Source organism: Malaclemys terrapin, chromosome 13 (assembly GCF_027887155.1).
Source record: "Malaclemys terrapin pileata isolate rMalTer1 chromosome 13, rMalTer1.hap1, whole genome shotgun sequence".
Lineage (NCBI taxonomy): Eukaryota > Metazoa > Chordata > Testudines > Emydidae > Malaclemys > Malaclemys terrapin.
Window position 1 is genome coordinate 29,266,267 of NC_071517.1, and position 23,687 is coordinate 29,289,953.

Genomic DNA, 23,687 nt, shown 5'->3' on the forward strand with positions numbered 1-23,687 from the left:
CTTGATGCTGGTCTGCATAGGGGCTATTTGGAACAAGTCTACTTCAGATTTGGTGCACTCTTCAAACCCGCAGTGAACAAAAGCCATGTTGATTAAAATATCTCTCTTTTACCAGGCAGAGAGCATCTCCTATTTCATCCAGGCTTCCTCTTGGACTTTTGCTTATGGCTGGCCCTGTGTGTCAAAGCCCTTCTTTTAAAGGATTTTGGGGGATCCGTGTGTCGCAGGTATGACGCATTTCTCTTTCTCTTCCTCCTTTTAATGTACATCAGCCCTGATCCCTCCTGTGCAGTTGGATCACCCACCTTCTCCAAAACAGCACTAGCTATGTTATGAATGGTGGTTTTTACGTGGGGTTTAATAATCTATAGCTCCCTTCTCAAAAGCGGTACAGCTTTTTGAAAGAGGCTACAGAATATTCTGCCCATGCCAGTCCTGTACATCACGGGGCCCCATGATATCTAGGAAGGGCGTATCCAGCCTGGGCTTTGTAATAGTTCCTTTAGACAGTGGGGTCGCCATAATTTTTTAGGGTCACCATAGTGCTTTGTTTTTTAGAAACCTCTCTCTCTCCAAGGACGCAGGTGCAGCTTGTTGATCACCCTGCCGAAGTGAAATGAGATGCGTCTGTTCTGATCTGTCTTTATTTCAGCGGTGATGGTGTCGACGTAGTGTTTACTGACAGGGACGTAAGGAGGTCTATCATAGGTGATGGTGACAAACTCATTGTTCCTTCCTCGGACGGGGATGCAGCGTAACAGGAACGGAAAAGTTTAAATGGAAAAGTCCACAAACTGGTGTTCTACAATATCTGTATACAGATACAAGGAGTTGAAACCCCCTGTGATGTCTGCCGAGAAGGGGATTTTTTGGATGCTGTGCTTGGGGCCCAAACCCAGAATGTTAGCTAGCTCCCCGCCGGTAGAAAACACATAAGTAAAATCGGCAGATTTAAGTCCAACTTTTCTACCCACAGGGTCGCAGTTCATGACCACCTCAGTTGGTCCGGAATGACAAGCTACGGTAATGTTCATATGATCCAGTAATTTGGGTATGGATGAGTAATAATCTCGTTGTAGGATGAAACTCCACGCCACATCTCCAAAGGTGATTTCAAAAGGGGTGTCTTCGTTGATAGTGTTCCAGCTGTGTGGGTATTGTATTTCCACTAACCCCACCTCCCAGGGACCCGGAGATCCAAGTGCTTAATTAGCCATATTGTAAAGTTTGAGCTGTTGTTTTGGGGGAAAACCGCAGAGCTGGTGTTGCTGGGCAAAGTAATGTAAAACCCGCCATCGCTCATGTCTCTCTCTCTCTCTCTCTTTGCTGGAGGAATAGTTTTTGCTTGTGTCTAAATGTCACAGCTGTTAAACTTATCAGGCCACTCCAACCATTTCACCAGTAGCTGCTTTTTTCTCCCTTTTCCTTTCTCCACTAGAACTTTTTCAATCCTATAAATCCTGTCTTGTTTGGGCTTTACATTTTGTAATTTTTCAGGGTAAAAAGATCCAGTAACTGTCTCACCCTCATAATCTTTTAATAGGTATATAGGTCTCTGGCCCCTGGTTAAGGTTTCACCCACTATGAATATCTCACGGTAAATGTTTGTTCATAACCTTTTTCAAAAGCTCCTTTGGTTTTAGATAGTCTCATGTGGTTGCCTTTTCTAAAAGGAGCAACAACCTTGATTGAACTGCCCAAGAACACCACAGACTCAGGTCAGGGGACGGTGCTCAGCCAGGTTTATTGCCAACCAAGCATGGTAGTAGTGCCCCAGCTCAATGGTTACAGGTATACCAATACATGTATGCCCGTGACAACGGACCAGCTCAGTGAGTGGTGGGATTTTCTGCTCTCCCCTTGGCCAAAGATAGCCCTTCTATCACCCCTCTCTTATACACCGTTACAAACAAGTTACATATTGCCCCTCTCTCTTTGCAGGAGGAATCATTTTCCAGGTAAGTCTGGGGAGTGGCCAAACCAGTTCCTCAGGGACAAAGAGCAAGCTTATTCCTCAGTCAGGTGAAAACAAGGCTGATGGACCATTACCTGCTAAGTGGCCGTTCTTTGGCAAGAAATGGGGTGGGACAAAAATCTACATCCTAGCAAAGAAAAAGCATGGAGTTTCCATCCATACAGACTGCCTGTCGCCTTGCCCCCAGGTGGAAATGCTTCTCAAAGGGAGGACAGGACTATAAAAAGGGGAAACGCCCCAAGACACCCCCTCCCTGTCTGTCTCTGGCATTGCACCTAAGAAGACAAAACAGCTGTTGGACTCTGGGAGAGGGGTCCTGACCTAAAGAGTTTGGTCTGTAAGACTGCTGAAAGCATGTGATGAGAAATTTTGCTTGAACAGAATATAGTTTGTTAAGAGAGGAGTGTGTTGGGGTCACCCTGAAGTAATCTTTAAGGCTGGCAAAAGCCAGGGTGTGGCAGGCTAGCTGACTGTAACACATATAGATATAGGTGGGAGTGCTTACATGTTTTTGTAAAGAGAAATCATGCCTCACTAATCTATTAGAATTCTTGGAGGGGGTCAACAAGCAAGTGGACAAGGGAGATCCAGTGGATATAATGAACTTGGACTTTCAGAAAGTGCTTAACAAGGTCTCTCACCAAAGGCTCTGAAGCAAAGTAAGCAGTCATGGGATAAGAGGGAAGGTCCTCTCATGGATCAATAACTGGTTAAAAGACGGGAAACAATGGATAGGAATAAATGGTCAGTTTCAGAATGGAGAGAGGTAAATAGTGGTGTCCCAGAGGGCCATTCTTATAGTTTTGAGGTCTTATCCCTTCCTCCACTGACTGCTCTGATATGACCAGCAACTTGCTTTCCTCCATCTGACATGTCTCCTCCAAAATCTCTGTGAACTGACAAAGATCTCCTCAGGCCCCGCAAGTTGTTCTCTGCAATCAGATCTTTCGCGGCTGCCGATGGTGAACACTTCCTTCCAGATCTCCTATTGCACAATCCACATCTTGTGGCACAGGGGGTGGCAGTTCCCTGGGTGCACCAAAGGCTAGTTTTGGCTGGTGTCACCAAAGTCAGTGAGCCTCTCAGCCACATCACAAGAGAAGCTATACACACACACACTCACCCCAGTTCATTTCCTAGCACTTGTGTCCTGCCCAGATACAAAATGGCTGGACATTTTATCACCTATTGAGGAGGAGGAACCCTAGTGGGCCAGCCTGTATTCCACCTTGATTCCACGGCCCACCAGGAATATAAGTTGGTTGGGCTATTTCATGGAGCATAGACATGTTGTTGACACAATTTTCAGACTTCCCTGGCACTTGTTCATTCTGTGGGAGAAGGAGACCCTGGCATATGTGTATCTGGAGTGTGACAGGTGGCAGCCCCTTTTCCGCATCCTCTGTAACCCCTTGTGCAGGGAAAAGTGCAGCAAGAATCTCAACATTTTTATTTACTCCCTGCCCATCTCGGGGCCTCCTCATTGGCCAACGCCTCACCCTGGTCAAGAATGCCATATATTTATCCAGGAGGAGGACATTGGATGGGGTGTCTTTTGTGACGTGCGGTCAGTGACACGGCATCCTAACTGAGGCACATGTTATTCAAAACCATCTTGTTCAGTGTCTGGTAACCAACTCTCAATCCTGACAAAGCAATATTTTATAATTAAAAAAAAAACTGGAGGGGGAAAAAAAAAAAAAAACCTGTCCACAGGTCATATGAGAGAATGTGGAGAAACACTGGACACATGGGGCATGAATGTATAGATGGGTAAGTGAAATGGCCAAGAAACAGTGTTTAGCCCACTGAGTATTTTCAGTTCATACAGTATGCTTTTCCGGGATGATGGGTAAACATCTTCCCATGAAAAGACAAAAAAAAGGGGAATGTAGGCCTTGCTGGAGCCTTAGGCATAACTAACCATGTGAACCAATGGCTGGGAACCAGAATAGACCTGGCCTTGGCAGAATGGTAGCATACTAGGTGTCAGCTAAGCAAGTAAGCACATTCCTGACTAGTAAGGAGGGTATAAAAACCACACAGATCTCTCAAGTAACTACATAAACACATTGCTAAGAGATGGTAGAGGATCACACTGACCCCTTGTAAAAATAAGGAGGGGATGACATGATAACGCATAAGGATGTTTTGTTCAAACTAACTGGTACAAGGATAAGGATGGTAGCTATAGTTGGAGTGTGAGATGTATATTGTTTGCATCAACGTATAAAAGGAAAAGTCACAGGAGGGGATATTTGTGATAGCTCAGGGGACAGCATCTTGGTTTTCTAATTGAGCCGGTACCATTGTCGGGGGGTGGGGGGGGGGGAAGAGGAGAATAAAACACGTGTTACTGTACCTGTGCCCATTGAGCTGGGACACTAGTACAGTACTTCATCGCCAATAAACCTGGCCAAGTGTTTTAGCCACCGAACTGAGCCTGTGGTCTTTTTTTATGATCAAGACTGAGGTCTGCTGAATGGGCAAGCTGCCCTCTCTGCTAGTACAGCTTACTCAGAGCTCCAGAAACAGCAGCACTGAGCAGCCATAATAACACTCTGTGGCGCTAACAACAAATCATACATCACTGCAGACACTACGGGAAGCAAAGATTATTAATAACAGCCGCACCTGGAATCTCCAGTCTAAATCAGGAACACATTGTGCTATCAGTGGTGCTCGTATGGGCCCCCATGATCACAGTATCTGAGCATCTCACAGATTTAATACATTTATCCTTACATAGCACTGTGAAGTAGGGACATACTATAATACCCATTGCAGAGACAGGGGACTGAGGCACAGATAGTCTCAGTGACTTGCCCCAGGTTACACAGGAAGTCTGTGGCAGAGCAGGGAATTGAACGGAGGTCTCCTGAGACCAAGTGCAGTGTCTGAAAAGAAGAAGAGCTCTCCTCACTTTTATCTATTACAGTGATACACCCCACAGAACGCTTGCAGAGCATTAACTACTTCATAAGCCCTCACTCAGCCCCAGAACCCAGCCCCTCTCACTGGGAGGAACTGGCATTTCACAGAGATCAGCCATAGCCAGGACAGGACTCCAGGAACTGCACCCTCCTTCCCAGGGTTCAGCACACTGGCACAAAAGGTAGGCCTGGAGACACTAACAGCAGCCAGACCCAGCCCCAGAATTCTGGTACATGCCATTCCTGACTGGGCCCTTCCACTCACACCTTTGGCCAAGGCAGAACATGGACAAGATGGTGGTGAAGCACATTGAAACCTTGGTTGTGGAAAGAGTAGCACCATTGTTATGTCCCTGAATCTGCTGTCGCTTGGGAGGGGACGTGGAGGGGACAGTCTCTCATGCAGGAGCCAGGGATTATTGGGGCTGATCCCTCTGACATATGTGGGGCCAATGAAGAATTTTGAGCCAAACTCAACCCAGCTACTCCAGATCCCACACAGCTTCTGATAGCTGAGGAGACAGAAGTCCTTACCCAGAGAGATCACAGTCTCATAATTCTCCTGCATCACATCCCTGTAGAGGGCCCTCTGACCCGGGTCAAGCAGAGCCCATTCGTCCTCGGAGAAATACACAGCCACCTCCTCGAAGGTCACCGGCTCCGCTGCAGCCATTTCCTTTCCCTGTCTCTGGAGGGCATGGGATGATCTGCAGCAAGTCATGGATGTTCTGCAGCCTGTCAGGGTGAGAAGGGCAATTGGAAACATTTCAGGAAGGGCTTTAATCCTTTCCACACCCCTATTCCCCCCAGAATCTTTCCCTGTTGACAGACATTCTAGACTCTGATGTTTTGGGCAAATGCTTGAGTCTAGATATTACACAAACAACACACAAAAGTTAGATCCCAAATCCATATTCATTTTTCTCAATACGTGGCTTGAGTTTCCAAATTACTGCGCCTGCAACAATGGGATTCAGTTCTGAGTGTCCACTGTTTCTGATTAACAAGATGCTTATTCAGCTGCCTGAATATGGATTTAGGTGTCTAAATTTAGGCTCCTTTATTTAAAGCCCCTAGTCTTCATCAATCTATCTGTAGCATAGAGCTAGGCCCTCTAACCAGGACTAAAAAACCCAGACTTTTTAAACCCTCTTCACAACAGAGATTAGGTGAAGTCAATGGGACCATTCAGATGCTTAATATTAAACATGTGTGGTGAGTGTTTGCAGGATGAGATCCTAAGATCCATAGATTCAGGGCCAGCCCACAACATTTTGGCACCTGAGGCGGGGAGCTCAAATGACGCCCCCATGCCCACTTGCTTGGAACAAAACTTTGAAAGGACTCAATTCTGCCTTCTTCCTGTTCTACTCCTCTCATGGTACTGCTCTGCTACCTACCCCACTAAAGGAGAACTAACAACTTAAAATGCCTTGTTCAAAAATGTTAAGTAACACTTAACTTTCAAATACCAGAACAGCAAATGTAACTTTTCTTGTCTGCATAGTAAACACTGACATTTTTATCTTTTTGAATAATCAAAGTGGTGCTGTCCGTGCCTTCTTGGTTGCAAAGATTTGAACTGCTTCCTGCTGAAGGCCCACAGTCTGGGCCAGCTCATGCTCTATTGAGATGGTTGCAAGGATGACCAGCCTCTCCTGTGTCATTGTGGAGCATAGATGTGTTTTTATTAACTTCAGCTTGGAGAAGCTGCGTTCTCCACTGGCAACTGTTACAGGAAGTGTAGGAAGTATGCACAGAGCAACAAAAGCATTTGGAAAGAGGGTGGGGATCTTATCTGTGCACATATATTCCAGAACAGCCTTTGGAGTTGATCTTGCTGAAATGTATCTTGAAAGAGCTTTTAGTTCATCACCTAAATCACTCACATCAATATCGCGCCTGTCATTATGTGTCAACACTGTCTCTAGTGCCCTGCATTGCTGTATAGTGAGGAGTTTTGGAATATCATACAACATCCCAAATATATTGCTGTGTTCCTTGAAATGCATGAAATGTTCTTCAACTGACTGTATTGCACAATCTAGCACCTGGTTAAAGATTCAACTTTGAATTGTTGTTTGGGGTCTCTTATGGGATTATCCCGTGTCTCATAATCAAAATGTCGTCTTCTTCAGTGACTCTTGTATTCTTGAACGGGTGGGAAAATAGCTTCAGTGTGAAGTTCCTCTGCCTACTTCAGTGCACTCTTCAGAACGTTTTGAAATCCCTCATCAGACCAGTAAGACTGTAGGTATTACTTTGCTTTGTCCAGTTGTTCCACTGTTCCAGATATATCAAGGTCAACACGTTGGAGTCTCTTACTTACAACATTTATTTCAAACAGTATGTCATGCCACAACACTAAGCCACACGGAAATTTTACGTTATGTATGTTTCTGGTGATTCCATTTCCCTCTGCCACTGTTCTCCCATGAACAGTTCCTGTCATAGCATTATCCTCCATAATGGCAACTATGGCGCCATCTATCATCCCAATTTGGTGTTTCATAGGCTTTAACGCCTCCATTTGACTTTCCCATCACATGGCACTCAGTGGTTTCAGTGTCAGAGAGGATGGTCCCAGATGTTGCTTCAAAATTTGCCATCGATGAGTTGATGCAGAGAAAAATACATAGATGCTTCAAATTACATTAAAATATTCAGCAACCTCACTAGAAGCCTATGCTGCATCACCCACCACCAAGTTCAATGAATGAGAACTGCATGGGACAAAAAAAGGTCGAGGGTTTAACTTTTAGATCCGTGTCTGCACTCCTCTGTTCTTTCCTCTCATGTTGGCACCATTATCGTAGCCCTGACCTCTCATGTCAGCTATCGCAATTCCCATATCTTCCAGCATTTTAAGAAGCACATTTGTCATACCAACTCCTGCAGTATCATCGATGTTAATAAATTCTAAAAGATGCTCTCTGACAGTAACTATTGCAGGGACATTTTCACTAGGTTCTGGTGTTACAAAACACACCATTCAAGTCATTTGTTCAGTATGGCTCATGTCAGGTGTGTAGTTCAGAATAACAGAGTAATATCTTGCTGATTTCAGATCTGCCACAATCTTCTGTTTGACTTTTGTTGCCAGTAACTGTATGATCTCATTTTGAATTGTTTTTCAAAGGTAGTGGTGTGTGTACGTTTCTTAGGTGGTGACTTAGACTTAGATGCTCCTGGAGTACAGCCAAACTCAGCCATCAGCTCCACAATTTCAAGGAAGTTTCCATTGTTTGGCACATACAGCTGATCTGAAGTGCCGTGCAGTGCTAGGTTTTGGGTAGCAAGCATTCTCACAATGGCAATGAGTCTTTTCAGAACATTTTGCCAGTAAAGAGACTCTGATGCAATCTTCTCGTGATGCTGATCATATATGGTGACCTTTAACCTTAGTCTCATCTCAAGCTCTTTCCACCTATGGAATCCTCTCTGGTGATTTGCTGCCTTCCAAATCTGAGCTGGCTTTTGTAGGTGACAAATCTGAGGAACTGTCACAGATTGAAGTGTCACGAGAGGAGGTTTTGGAATTAGTTGATAAACTTAATATTAACAAGTCACCGGGACCAGATGGCATTCACCCAAGAGTTCTGAAAGAACTCAAATGTGAAGTTGCGGAACTGTTAACTAAGGTTTGTAATCTGTCCTTTAAATCGGCTTCTGTACCCAATGACTGGAAGTTAGCTAATGTAACGCCATTATTTAAAAAGGGCTCTAGAGGTGATCCCGGCAATTACAGACCGGTAAGTCTAACGTCTGTACTGGGCAAATTAGTCGAAACAATAGTTAAGAATAAAATTGTCCGACACATAGAAAAACATAAACTGTTGAGCAATAGTCAACATGGTTTCTGTAAAGGGAAATTGTGTCTTACTAATCTATTAGAATTCTTTGAAGGGGTCAGCAAACACGTGGACAAGGGGGATCCAGTGGACATCGTGTACTTAGATTTCCAGAAAGCCTTTGACAAGGTCCCTCACCAAAGGCTCTTATGTAAATTAAGCTGCCATGGGATAAAAGGGAAGGTCCTTTCATGGATTGAGAACTGGTTAAAAGACAGGGAACAAAGGGTAGGAATTAATGGTAAATTCTCAGAATGGAGAGGGGTAACTAGTGGTGTTCCCCAAGGGTCAGTCCTTGGACCGATCCTATTCAACTTATTCATAAATGATCTGGAGAAAGGGGTAAAAAGTGAGGTGACAAAGTTTGCAGATGATACTAAACTGCTAAAGATAGTTAAGTCCAAAGCAGACTGTGAAGAACTTCAAAAAGATCTCACAAAACTAAGTGATTGGGCAACAAAATGGCGAATGAAATTTAATGTGGATAAATGTCAAGTAATGCACATTGGAAAAAATAACCCCAACTATACATACAATATGATGGGGGCTAATTTAGCTACAACAAGTCAGGAAAAAGATCTTGGAGTCATCGTGGATAGTTCTCTGAAAATGTCCACGCAGTGTGCAGAGGCGGTCAAAAAAGCAAACAGGATGTTAGGAATCATTAAAAAGGGGATAGAGAATAAGACTGAGAATATATTATTGTCCTTATATAAATCGATGGTACGCCCTCATCTTGAATATTGCGTACAGATATGGTCTCCTCAATTCAAAACAGATATACTGGCACTAGAAAAGGTTCAGAAAAGGGCAACTAAAATGATTAAGGGTTTGGAATGGGTCTCATATTAGGAGAGATTAAAGAGGCTAGGACTCTTCAGCTTGGAAAAGAAGAGACTAAGGGGGGATATGATAGAGGTATATAAAATCATGAGTGATGTGGAGATCGTGGATAAGGAAAAGTTATTTACTTATTCCCATAATACAAGAACTAGAGTCATCAAATGAAATTAATAGGCAGCGGTTTAAAACAAATAAAAGGAAGTTCTTCACGCAGCGCACAGTCAACTTGTGGAACTCCTTACCTGAGGAGGTTGTGAAGGCTAGGACTATAACAGAGTTTAAAAGAGAATTGGATAAATTCATGGTGGTTAAGTCCATTAATGGCTATTAGCCAGGACGGGTAAGGAATGGTGTCCCTAGCCTCTGTCTGTCAGAGGGTGGAGATGGATGGCAGGAGAGAGATCACTTGATCATTGCCTGTTAGGTTCACTCCCTCTGGGGCACCTGGCATTGGCCACTGTTGGTAGACAGGATACTGGGCTAGATGGACCTTTGGTCTGACCCAGTACGGCCTTTCTTATGTTCTTATGTTCTTCTCATAGCATGCCAGATTTCTAGCCAGATTTTTCCAGTCCTTTGTTCCTGTAGAACCCAATGTGGCTGGAACATTAGACTGGAAGAGTTTGCAACAAAAACAGTATGCAGCATTCTGGGTTTTGGAGTACATAAACCATGGCCTCTCCACTTTGTCACCATTGGGAATTTCACGCCAGTAACATGTTGGATGGAAACTTCTATTTTCATTGTCTTTGGGGAACATTAAGTTTTTCACTCGCTGTGGCCGTGCAGTACAAGGAAGTCCCTCGGGCTACTGCTTAAGTGGGTCCACAGTCCTGGATCATCTAGACTTAAGGAACTAAACCCAGCAGCAGCTGTTTCTTGTGCCTCCACCACACTCTTCTCTGATCTACACTTTTCTTCAGGAATGTGCCTTTGAGATGGAGATATGGATGCTGCAGTAGCTGCCAGGTCACCTGCATTCTGACTAACTGGACGATCAGGCATCTCCTCACCACTCACATCCTCACTGGGGGCAGAAGGCTCACCATGAACATTTGTGTCTATGTATCTCAGGAGAGCTCCTTCCTGCTTAGATAGAAAAGCTTCCTTTGCTTGCTTTCTTTTTCTGAATGCTACCCCAGAGGGGCCTTTTCTTCTTTCACTCATGACTGCTGTTCTGTGCCATCTATAGTTGCTCTCAACACTCAATTGAAGGGGACAAATAAGCAGGCTGATAGCAGGGCCTGAGTGAGGGAAGATATCAGTGTCTTAAGGGTCTAACCGGCTCCTACTACTTCAGTTGACTGCCTGTTCTCCTCAAGTGGGTTCAGGGAAGCAGCAGGAAACAGGAAGCTCCCTGAGAAGCTGGTGTTAATCAGTCCAGGCTCCAAGGGGTGCTAGAGAGGTACATAAGAGGCTTCTCCTCCTCTCTCTCCCTGCAGCTCCCACTGCTTTCTATTATTCCCTCTCACCTTTTCTCCTGCCTGCCTGTTATGTCTCTTGTGCCCTCCTTCCTCCAGCACAGCACTCCACCATCTCTGTGTATCTAGAGCAGAGAGAATACATATGCATCAGCAGCAGACACAATTTTCTACACTCTGGGTCCTAGTAATGCCCCCCTACAGTTTGGCACCTGAGGCGCCGCCTCAGTTCGCCTCATGGTAAGGCCAGCCCTGTTCACAGTATCAGAAGGGATCGTTAGTCATGTAATCTGACCTACTATTTGTCACAAGCCATTACACTTAACCCAGTTACCAAACCTGTATTTCCCAAAAACATATTTTCTAGAAAGTCATCCAGTCTTGATTTGAAGACATCAAGAGATGGAGAATCCAGCACTTCCGTTGGTCATTTGTTTCACTGGCTAATCACCTTCACTATCAAACATTTGTGCCTACCCTCTAATCTGAATTTATCTGGCTTCTGCTTTCAGTTGTTTGTTCACAGTAAGCCTTTATCCACTATATCACGGGTTCTCAAACTTCATTGCACTGCGACCCGCTTCTGACAACAAAAATTACTACATGACCCCAAGAGGATGGATTGAAACCAGAGCTTGCCTGAGCACTGCCATCCCAGGTCGGGGGGCCAAAGCCTGAGCCCCACCGCCCCAGGCAGGGAGGAGGGCAAAGCCAAAGCCCAAAGGTGTCAGCTCCAGCCAGGGAACCTGTAACCACCATCCCTGAGCCCCCTCCCAGAGCCAATGCCCCATACCCCCTAATGCACCCCAAGCCGCAGCTCTGACCCCCTCCCAGAGCCAGCACCCCATACCTCCTCCTGCACCCCAACCCCCTGCCCCAACCTGGAGGTTCCTCTTGCACCCAAACTCCCCCCTAGAGTTTGCACCCCTCATCCCCTCCTGCACCCCAACCCCTGCCCCAGGCTCAGCCCAGAGCCCCCTCTCACACTGCGAACCCCTCGGCCCCAGTCCAGAGCCTGCACCCCCTCCTGAACCCCAACCCCCTGCCCCAGCCCAGTGAAAGTGAAGGAGGATGGGGAAAAGCGAGCGACGGAGAGAGGAGGGATGGAGTGAGCTGGGTCAGGCCTTGGGGAAGGGGTGGGGCCTCATGGAAGGGGCAGGGTAGATCCTGAGTTGCCCTTAGATTCAAAAAGTTATCTTGGGTGTAAAAAGGTTGGAGACTACTGCACTATACTATATTTTCAATTTTATGTAGCTAATTCAAATGTAGTGCCTTTAGGGGCCAGCATACCCTAAGAAAGGTTTAAAGGATTAACTGTTCCAAAGTAGCTAACAATGAGTACCTTAAAGTCACTGTGCATTAAACATTTCCTGTTAAATTTCAAGAAATTGTATTAATTTCATAGTTTACAGAATCTTTAAAAAAACTGCTGGCTATTTAATGAGTTCCATTTATTTGAAATATCACTTCTGATGAAAGTATTTCAAAGTTTTATATTGCTTAGGAAGGGACATTATTTCATGCAAATGTTTATGTATTTGTGGGTCCAATAAAAGATATTATCTAACTTTATGAAATATTGAAGATGAAAACATGCGTAGCATAACATAGAATTAAGTTGTAATTAGTAATTTACAAATCGTATGATTCTTATTCACTTGTATCCATAGAAAAGTTAGGAAGGAGGTACTTACTATTAACACTGTTAATAGTTTTTATGCTGTGATTTACTGAGATCTGTTGGACTCCTTTTCATCACTTTGGTTTAAATTGAAAAACAGTATTATTTCAGACAAATAACTTCCTGAAACTCAGGGCCGGCTGCAGGCACCTGCTCAACAAGCAGGTGCTTGGGGCGGCCATGGGGAAGGGGCGGCACGTCTGGCTCTTCGGGGGTAATTCGGTGGCGGGTCCCTCGGTCCCTTTCAGAGGGAAGGACCTGCCGCCAAAAATGCCACCAAAGAAGAAAGTGGCGCGGTGGAGCTACCGCTGAATTGCCGCCAATCACGATCGTGGCTTTTTTTTTTTTTTTTCGCTGCTTGGGGTGGCAAAAACCCTGGAGCCAGCCCTGCTGAAACTGTTTTCCAGTACTAAGAGCCTAAATACTTTATTGATGTAATTGGCCTAGTTGCCATCTTGGTAACAGGTAAAGGCCTTTTATGTAACCAAGGTGAATATCTGATTGATTTTTATAATTCACAGGAAATAAAAGGATTTGGAAAAACTTCAGGTAAATTTTCTTGGAGGTAAATTTGTGTTTGAATTGAGTGATGTCCCATGTGAAGAGCTATATTTGAAAGGTGTGCTTGAAGGGCTCAGGGATGTTTCATTGTTAACTACAAATATGTTCACATTTGTTATACTTTTTGCAGATGTGATCTTTTTGTCTAGGTTGTGTTTTTGTGTGTGAATTTATTTGGTTTAAGGAAAGGAGGGAGTTAACCCTTCTTGGATATGTAAGGTAATTTTTGATTTCTTAACTAAAAATGACAATAATATTCTGTCACTGGCTCGAAACTGGAGAAAATGATGATGACAATCTGATTGCTGTGCATCTAGAATTACTAACTTTGTAAAAGTAGGTAACTTAATTTTTCCTTTTTTTGTTGCTTTTAAAAGTGGCAAAGTAGTTTGTTCACTTAACGTGTCAAATACTTACAAAGCTTGTGGTATTTGCTTTTTTTTGTTTTTAGTTTGGAATTTTTTTTTTGTTAGATTAAATTTTATTATTGGAAGAACTGAATTTCAAAGCTACATAGGCACAAAGAGTCACCAGACCAACAACTCCTTTTGCCCCATATGATTACATAGTAAAAAAAATTAGTATGAGAGTAGAGTTACCAGCATTGTGTTAATCAAACAACCCTGGAGTTTAAACTCTTTAGGGGAAGGAATTGTCTTTTAGTAAGTGTGTGTACAGTATTCAACATAATAAGGGCCTGATCCCTGATTTGGACCCGTAGGTGCTACGGTACAATAAATAATAACTCCCTTATTTATTTTATTTGTGAGAGTGCCCAAAAAGATTCCAAAAGGTTTTCACAGCTGTTTTCTATAACTCAAATCCTGATTATTTGTATTTAAAACTTTATTTTAAAACAAATTATGATTCCAGCTGGAATCTTGCATGCCCAGTTTCTTTCTGGAGAAGGAGTTATTAGCACAAAGTTTATAAATCCTGAAAATAGGAGTTTTTAATGAACACCTTCAACCATAGTTATATAAATATCGCAGCATAAGATCAGTAATATAGTCCCCTCTCATTTTATGTGTTGGGGTAGATTGCATAGTGACTAATGAACCAGTGTTTCAAAAGATCGGGTGTCAAATTCTAGTGTGGTGATGATTAAAATGAATACACTGGTTTCATCTTAGTCTCTAGAGGACATTTGTCTGCTTCATAAAAAGCACTTTAATTTGTACCAAATTTAGCATGCATGTCGCTGACTATTGAGGAGAGGCCCACAATTTAATCAGGTTGTGATGATGTAGGTTTCAGGTTGCAATGATGTAGGTTGGATTTGAGTTGCATTGGCATAGCATTTACTGTGTGCTATGCTGATTCTAACTTACTATCATGTTCAAGAATTTCCCCCCTCTCCTGCAGGAAAAACAGAAGGGGGGAAGTAATAGACATGTGGGCCAGATTATCATAGATACATACAGTTCCTCAGATATATTTGCGTGTGCCTGGTTTATGCATTTAAATACTTCGGGTTTGTGGACAGTTGCCTTGTGTGTGCACATATGTGATGTCTGTGCTTTTGCTTCAGGTATTTGTACATGCGTGTGAGTTATACAAATGTCGGTTAGATACATGCAAATTTTTGGTACCTAGCTTTGAAAGTCTGGCTCTTTTTCCTTATGTCAGCATAATTATGATTTGTATTTCAGTATATTTATAAATATGTTGTTCCATTTTATAGCATACTGAAAATGTATTAAGAAATTAAACCTTTTTAGAAATATATATTATGTATTTATTGCATTTACTTCACTTGGAAATTACTTCCATTAGTTATCAACAATCCCAGATAAATTCATTGTAATTGATATTGTGACAGACCCAGACCAGTGGAGTACAGGAATCTGGTAGAGGGCAAATATACTGGTCACTGGATGAGTAGTTTTCTGTTCCCTGAGTGACCAGAGTAGGGGCTGCACTAGAGTAATCAGGAACCTGCTAGAACCAGTTAAGGCAGGTAGACTAATTAGGACACCTGGAGCCAATTAAGAAGGAGCTGCTAGAATCAATTAAGGCAGGCTAATCAGGGCACCTGGGTTTTAAAAGGAGCTCACTTCAGTTTGTGGTGTGAGTGTGAGGAACTGGGAGCAAGAGGCGCAAGGCGCTGAGAGCGAGAGGGTGTGCTGCTGGAGGACTGAGGAGCACAAGCGTTATCAGACACCAGGAGGAAGGTCCTGTGGTCAGAATAAGGAAGGTTTTGGAGGAGGCCATGGGGAAGTAGCCCAGGGTGTTGTAGCTGTCATGCAGCTGTTACAGGAGGCACTATAGACAGCTGCAGTCCATAAGGCCCTGGGCTGGAACCTGGAGTAGAGGGCGGGCATGGGTTCCCCCCAAACCTCCCAATTGACCTGGACCGTGGGTTCTTCCAGAGGGGAAGGTCTCTGGGCTGTTCCCCAACCCACATGGTGAATCTCTGAGGCAAGAAAATCTGCCAATAAGTGCAGGACCCACCAAGATAGAGGAGGAACTTTGTCACAATATGTACAGCTACACACATTTGGAATGGAGACATAAAATGGATAAAAAGTTAGACAAAACACTTTTTTTATATATAATGGAGATATCCTATCTCCTGGAACTGGAAGGGACCTTGAAAGGTCATTGAGTCCAGCACCCTGCCTTCACTAGCAGGACCAAGTACTGATTTTGCCCCAGATCCCTAAGTGGCCACCTCAAGGATTGAACTCACAACCCTGGGGTAACGTGTGAAGCCATGTGCCCTCCCCCACCCCAGGAGCTGCAGGGGCACGTTGGCCCCCTCCGGGAGCGGTGTAGGGCCTGGGTGGGCAGGGAGCTTGCCTTAGCCTCGCTGCACCTGCTGTCAACTGGGAGCCACCCGAGGTAAGTGCTGCCTGGTTGGAGGCCGCACCCTAATCCCCATCCCTGAGCCCCTTTCTGGAGCCAGCACCCTGTACCCCCTCCTGAACCTCAATACTGTGCCCCAGCCTGGAGCCCTTTCCTGCACCCAACTCCCGCCCAGACCCCACACACTTCACCCTCTCCTGCACCCCAACACTCTGCCCCAGGCTGGAGCCCTTCCTGCTCCAATCTCCCTCCTAGAGTTTGCACCCCTCACCACCCCTCCTGCACCCCAACCACCTGCCCCAGGCTCAGTCCAGAGCCCCCTCTCACACTGGGAACCCCTTGGCCCCAGCCCAGAGCCTGCACCCCCTCCCAAACCCCAATCCCGTCCCCCAGCTTGGCAAAAGTGAGTGAGGGTGTGGGAGAGTGAGCGATGGAGAGTGGGGGGGGGGATGGAGTGAGAGGGGCAGGGCTTTGGAGAAGGGGCAGGGCCTTGAAGAAGGGGCGGGGTAGATCCTGAGTTGCCCTTAGATTCAAAAAGTTATCTTGGGCACAAAAAGGTTGGAGACGACTGAACTAAAGGAATTAACATAGAGATTTTACCTTCAATTCCTGTTATTCTGTAATACATGGTGTGACACTAAAGAGGTGAAGTTAAAGCACATAAATTGCAGCACCTTAAATTTGAGAGACTTAAATATTTAATCTGTTCAGTTTAAATATAGCGGTAGTTTAAACAAATAAATATGTTGAAAGATTGAAAGCTGACTTGCTTACACTGCATAAGTATGTTCATGGAGAGAAACTAATGGATCCCCATGGACTCTTCAGTCTAGTGCAGCGGTTCTCAAACTGTGGGTTGGGACCCCAAAGTGGGTCTCAACCCCATTTTAATGGGGTCACCAGGACTGGCTTAAACTTGCTGGAACCCGGGGCTGGAGCCAAAGATGAATCCTGAGGTGGTGGGGCTCAGGTTACATGCTCCCTGGCTAGGGCTGACACCTTTGGGCTTTGGCTTTGCCCTCCTCCTCCCTGCCTGGGGCTCAGGCTTTGGCACCCCAACCTGGGGTGGCAGTGCTCAGGCAAGCTCGGGTTTCAATCCCTCCTCCTGGGTTGTGTAGTAATTTTTGTTGTCAGAAGGGGGTCGCAGTGCAATGAAGTTTGAGAACTCCTGGTCTAGTGGATAAAGGCTTACTGTGAACAAACAACTGAAAGCAGAAGCCAGATAAATTCAGATTAGAGGGTAGGCACAAATGTTTGATAGTGAAGGTGATTAGCCAGTGAAACAAATGACCAACGGAAGTGCTGGATTCTCCATCTCTTGATGTCTTCAAATCAAGACTGGATGACTTTCTAGAAAATATGTTTTTGGGAAATACAGGTTTGGTAACTGGGTTAAGTGTAATGGCTTGTGACAAATAGTAGGTCAGATTACATGACTAACGATCCCTTCTGATACTGTGAACAGGGCTGGCCTTACCATGAGGCGAACTGAGGCGGCGCCTCAGGTGCCAAACTGTAGGGGGGCATTACTAGGACCCAGAGTGTAGAAAATTGTGTCTGCTGCTGATGCATATGTATTCTCTCTGCTCTAGATACACAGAGATGGTGGAGTGCTGTGCTGGAGGAAGGAGGGCACAAGAGACATAACAGGCAGGCAGGAGAAAAGGTGAGAGGGAATAATAGAAAGCAGTGGGAGCTGCAGGGAGAGAGAGGAGGAGAAGCCTCTTATGTACCTCTCTAGCACCCCTTGGAGCCTGGACTGATTAACACCAGCTTCTCAGGGAGCTTCCTGTTTCCTGCTGCTTCCCTGAACCCACTTGAGGAGAACAGGCAGTCAACTGAAGTAGTAGGAGCCGGTTAGACCCTTAAGACACTGATATCTTCCCTCACTCAGGCCCTGCTATCAGCCTGCTTATTTGTCCCCTTCAATTGAGTGTTGAGAGCAACTATAGATGGCACAGAACAGCAGTCATGAGTGAAAGAAGAAAAGGCCCCTCTGGGGTAGCATTCAGAAAAAGAAAGCAAGCAAAGGAAGCTTTCCTATCTAAGCAGGAAGGAGCTCTCCTGAGATACATAGACACAAATGTTCATGGTGAGCCTTCTGCCCCCAGTGAGGATGTGAGTGGTGAGGAGATGCCTGATCGTCCAGTTAGTCAGAATGCAGGTGACCTGGCAGCTACTGCAGCATCCATATCTCCATCTCAAAGGCACATTCCTGAAGAAAAGTGTAGATCAGAGAAGAGTGTGGTGGAGGCGCAAGAAACAGCTGCTGCTGGGTTTAGTTCCTTAAGTCTAGATGATCCAGGACTGTGGACCCACTTAAGCAGCAGCCCGAGGGACTTCCTTGTACTGCACGGCCACAGCGAGTGAAAAACTTAATGTTCCCCAAAGACAATGAAAATAGAAGTTTCCATCCAACATGTTACTGGCGTGAAATTCCCAATGGTGACAAAGTGGAGAGGCCATGGCTTATGTACTCCAAAACCCAGAATGCTGCATACTGTTTTTGTTGCAAACTCTTCCAGTCTAATGTTCCAGCCACATTGGGTTCTACAGGAACAAAGGACTGGAAAAATCTGGCTAGAAATCTGGCATGCTATGAGAAGAACATAAGAACATAAGAAAGGCCGTACCGGGTCAGACCAAAGGTCCATCTAGCCCAGTATCCTGTCTACCAACAGTGCCAGGTGCCCCAGAGGGAGTGAACCTAACAGGCAATGATCAAGTGATCTCTCTCCTGCCATCCATCTCCACCCTCTGACAGACAGAGGCTAGGGACACCATTCCTTACCCGTCCTGGCTAATAGCCATTAATGGACTTAACCACCATGAATTTATCCAATTCTCTTTTAAACTCTGTTATAGTCCTAGCCTTCACAACCTCCTCAGGTAAGGAGTTCCACAAGTTGACTGTGCGCTGCGTGAAGAACTTCCTTTTATTTGTTTTAAACCGCTGCCTATTAATTTCATTTGATGACTCTAGTTCTTGTATTATGGGAATAAGTAAATAACTTTTCCTTATCCACGATCTCCACATCACTCATGATTTTATATACCTCTATCATATCCCCCCTTAGTCTCTTCTTTTCCAAGCTGAAGAGTCCTAGCCTCTTTAATCTCTCCTAATATGAGACCCATTCCAAACCCTTAATCATTTTAGTTGCCCTTTTCTGAACCTTTTCTAGTGCCAGTATATCTGTTTTGAATTGAGGAGACCATATCTGTACGCAATATTCAAGATGAGGGCGTACCATCGATTTATATAAGGACAATAATATATTCTCAGTCTTATTCTCTATCCCCTTTTTAATGATTCCTAACATCCTGTTTGCTTTTTTGACCGCCTCTGCACACTGCGTGGACATTTTCAGAGAACTATCCACGATGACTCCAAGATCTTTTTCCTGACTTGTTGTAGCTAAATTAGCCCCCATCATATTGTATGTATAGTTGGGGTTATTTTTTCCAATGTGCATTACTTGACATTTATCCACATTAAATTTCATTCGCCATTTTGTTGCCCAATCACTTAGTTTTGTGAGATCTTTTTGAAGTTCTTCACAGTCTGCTTTGGACTTAACTATCTTTAGCAGTTTAGTATCATCTGCAAACTTTGTCACCTCACTTTTTACCCCTTTCTCCAGATCATTTATGAATAAGTTGAATAGAGAACCCCTGATATAGTGGATAAAGGCTTACTGTGAACAAACAACTGAAAGCAGAAGCCAGATAAATTCAGATTAGAGGGTAGGCACAAATGTTTGATAGTGAAGATGATTAGCCAGTGAAACAAATGACCAACGGAAGTGCTGGATCTCTTGATGTCTTCAAATCAAGACTAGATGACTTTCTAGAAAATATGCTTTTGGGAAATACAGGTTTGGTAACTGGGTTAAGTGTAATGGCTTGTGACAAATAGTAGGTCAGACTACATGATTAATGATCCCTTCTGATACTGTGCAGTATCAGAGCTATCAAGATATTAATAATAATTTTTAATTTTGCATCTGAGTGAACATTATAGTCTGTGTCCTCAGTACTAAGAAAATGTGTGTTTACGGCCATGGACTAAGTAACATGCATTAGCTATTCCCCTGTAGAAACACAGGGGAAAAACCAAATCTGGTGATGTCAGCACTATGCCCCAAACCCAACCAATGCAAACAAGAATAATTCATTTTAAAATTCCTGGATTTTGGCAACACAGAAAAGTGAGCTTGTCAAAATGAAGAACATCACTGAAATGTGTCATAACCATAGATGTAGCATACATAAAAAGGTATGAAATTTAAATATGCAATTAGAAGTATAAACAAATGAGTAAAAAAACCTAATCAGATCAGCCATGCCATCAGGGGCTCGTTCACCTGCACATCTACCAATGTGATATATGCCATCATGTGCCAGCAATGCCCCTCTGCCATGTACATTGGCCAAACCGGGCAGTCTACGCAAAAGAATTAATGGACACAAATCTGACATCAGGAATCATAACATTCAAAAACCAGTAGGAGAACACTTTAACCTGTCTGGTCATTCAATGACAGACCTACGGGTGGCAATTTTGCAACAAAAAAGCTTTAAAAACAGACTCCAACGACAAACTGCTGAGCTTGAATTGATATGCAAATTAGATACAATCAACTTGGGCTTAAATAGAAACTGAGAATGGCTGAGCCATTACAAACATTGAATCTATCTCCCCATGCAAGTACTCTCACACTTCTTATCAAACTGTCTGTACTGGGCTATCTTGATTATCACTTCAAAAGTTTTTTTTCCTCTTACTTAATTGGCCTCTCAGAGTTGGTAAGACAACTCCCACCTTTTCATGCTCTCTGTATGTGTATATATATCTCCTCAATATATGTTCCATTCTATGCATCCGAAGAAGTGGGCTGTAGTCCACGAAAGCTTATGCTCAAATAAATTTGTTAGTCTCTAAGGTGCCACAAGTACTCCTGTTCTTTTTGCGGATACAGACTAACACAGCTGCTACTCTGAAACATTTATATGTGCAATAAAGTGTTTTCAGGATGGAGAGTTACTTACAGAAATAAGGATTTTTAATAAGTTTTCAATTACAAAAGGATTTTCAAAAACATCTAGGTGCTTTCATATTTAAAAATCTGGCCAGTAGTGAATATTTGGGAACCAAGATATACAGAAGTGATGACATGTGAAAAAGCACAAGGGTGCTGGGTAGAGAGGCAAAACAACAGCTGACAAAGGCAATCTGCATTGGAGGATTAAAGGAAACTGATGGGGAGTTCTGACACCAGCTCAGGAAATCTGTCAGCCTTGATACCACATGGTCCCAAAGAATAAACTTGTGTGGGAAGGAAAAGAACAAACATTTAGAATTAAAAACTAAGGTTGCCGTACAAACAGGAAGTGCTACACTAGAAACAGTGTGCAATGGGATTGCTGAAACTACCAGCACCAGAATATTTTCAAAGCCCTCTGCACAATGTTATTGAAGGTAAATGATGAAGTGCTAAAAGTAATAAAAATAACATTTTAAAAAGGTAAATGACTTAAAGGAGCGAAATGACATTACAAGAAAAAGGCAGACTAATTCAGGCAATGAGAACATTTGTGAACTATGAGGTTTTATGCAGACACAGAAACTGATAAGGGATTCTTTTAAACCCTAAAAACATGTCTGACAATTATAATGTTTGGAAGGGGCTGTATCTAAAATAGTCACTGAATCTAGTCCCCTTTATCAGGTGAATCCATCGTATCAGATAGGGAAGAGCTGCCTTGTCCAGGCAGTGGGTGACATTTGTGCCGTTCAGATCACAGCCCTGGGAAGCGGGCTCTGGGATGCCCCCTCCTGGAAGTGGGGAAAAAGCCTCGCTGTCCCTACCCTCCATTTCTGCAAACACTACAGATGGCTCCCCCCTCCCCTGATCTAGGGTCGCTTCTATGTCCTCTGCCCCTCCCCAGGGCCGGCTCCAGGCACCAGCTTACCAAGCAAGTGCTTGGGGCGGCCACTTCAGAGAGGGGCAGCACGTCCAGCTGTTTGGTGGCAATTCAGCAGACGGTCCCTCACTTTTGCTCGGAGCGAAGGACCTCCCGTTGAATTGCCGCCGCAGATCGCGATCGCGGCTTGTTTTGTTTTGTTTTGTTTTTGTTTGGCTGCTTGGAGCCGGCCCTGCCCCTCCCTACCCTGGGATTTCCCCTGTGCCACCGGCTGGCAGCAGGCCCTCTCAGAGGTCCGGAGAGGCCCGGGCCACTTCCAACTTCTGAGGTCCCTAGCCATAATAAAAATAAAAAATGATGATACATGAAAACAAAATAAGGCACCAAAAAAGACATAATTTTAATATTTTTTTATTTAACAAATGCTTTTCTAGCCTTTTTCTGTTCAAATGCACTAATTATTGAAGAAAAATCTAGCTTTCATGCAATGTCATAGTTGATATTAAGCATGGCGAGCCAATTCAAATGCTTTTGTCCCATAGTTGAACAGGGATAGTTCTTTACCTGCTTCAACACGTTGAAGGTGCGTTCACCTGAAGCCACTGATGCAGGCAAACTGACAAAAATACGCAATGCAATTGTGATATTAGGAAACACCCAAGAGAGTCCAAGTTTGAGTATTTCTTGAAGCAATTCCTTTGGCTTGCAATCCAATTTAAAGTTCGTGGAATATATTTGTTTGAGGAAGATGACCTCGTCACTGAGATCTTTTGAGATTTCTTTGTTGTACTGTTGCTGAAATTGTTCAGCTGCAGAAAGTAGATCTTCGTTATTCAGTCTGCTGAAATGCCAAAGAAACCGAAAAAGGGTACAAATTAGTCTCAGTAACTCAAGTCAATGTGTAAGACCTGATTGAATAAAGTCAATGATAACAAGGAAGACATTGACCCTATAAAGCTGCTTGGCATCAGATTCAGTAGGTAAGTTGTGATTGGTGGACAACTCAGATGAAATGCCAATATTCTGTGCTACTAATTTGGACTCAGTCAGGATTGCATCCCATTGTTCATGAATCTGCTGAATGTCACTGATAAGTCTTATCAATGTTCAATGTTATCCCTCTCAACATCAAGTGTAGCATTGTGTGCTTCAATTACCAGATTAGTTTGGTGGATCATTATAAGTAACTTCATCCACAAAGATGACATCAGAATGCATTCAAATTTGGACATGTGCTTCTGAATAGACTGAAGTTCAGTTCAAGCCTGTGCAGTGAGATTGAGATTCAAGCTCATTTAAAGCCTTTCTCGCTAAATTCAAATGCTGCACAACTGGTTGAACACCATCAATCCGTGCAGACCATGAACATCCCATGGAGTGAAATAGGAAGATATTGCTTCAAAATTTCCCACCTTTGTGGACTGCTACTGAAGAGACTGTACATTTGTTGAACAGTTCCAAAGTAATTGCCTCCTTGCATGATTCAGCACAGTCAACACCTACAAGGTTTACCGTGTGCTTTCCACAGCTGGAGAAAATACAGTTTGAATTATGCTCAAGCAGAACTACTTGTACACCTTTAAAAAAACAACAAGGAGTTAGTTAAAGACTAACAGATTTATTTGGGCATAAGCTTTCGTGGGTAAAAACCTTACTTCTTCAGATGCATAGAGTGAAAGTTACAGA

General features: G+C 43.9%; 1 protein-coding gene across 1 annotated transcript in view; it reads right to left on the reverse strand.

The window, feature by feature from the left end:
- LOC128847898 (zinc finger protein 688-like) overlaps positions 1-23,687 on the reverse strand; it is a 42,088-nt gene that overhangs the window by 14,378 nt on the left and 4,023 nt on the right. The window contains exon 2 of the mRNA XM_054047628.1: positions 5,443-5,643. Within this exon, the coding sequence (XP_053903603.1) occupies positions 5,443-5,629 (187 nt within the window). The 5' untranslated portion in view covers positions 5,630-5,643. The remainder of the gene's footprint in view (positions 1-5,442; positions 5,644-23,687) is intronic.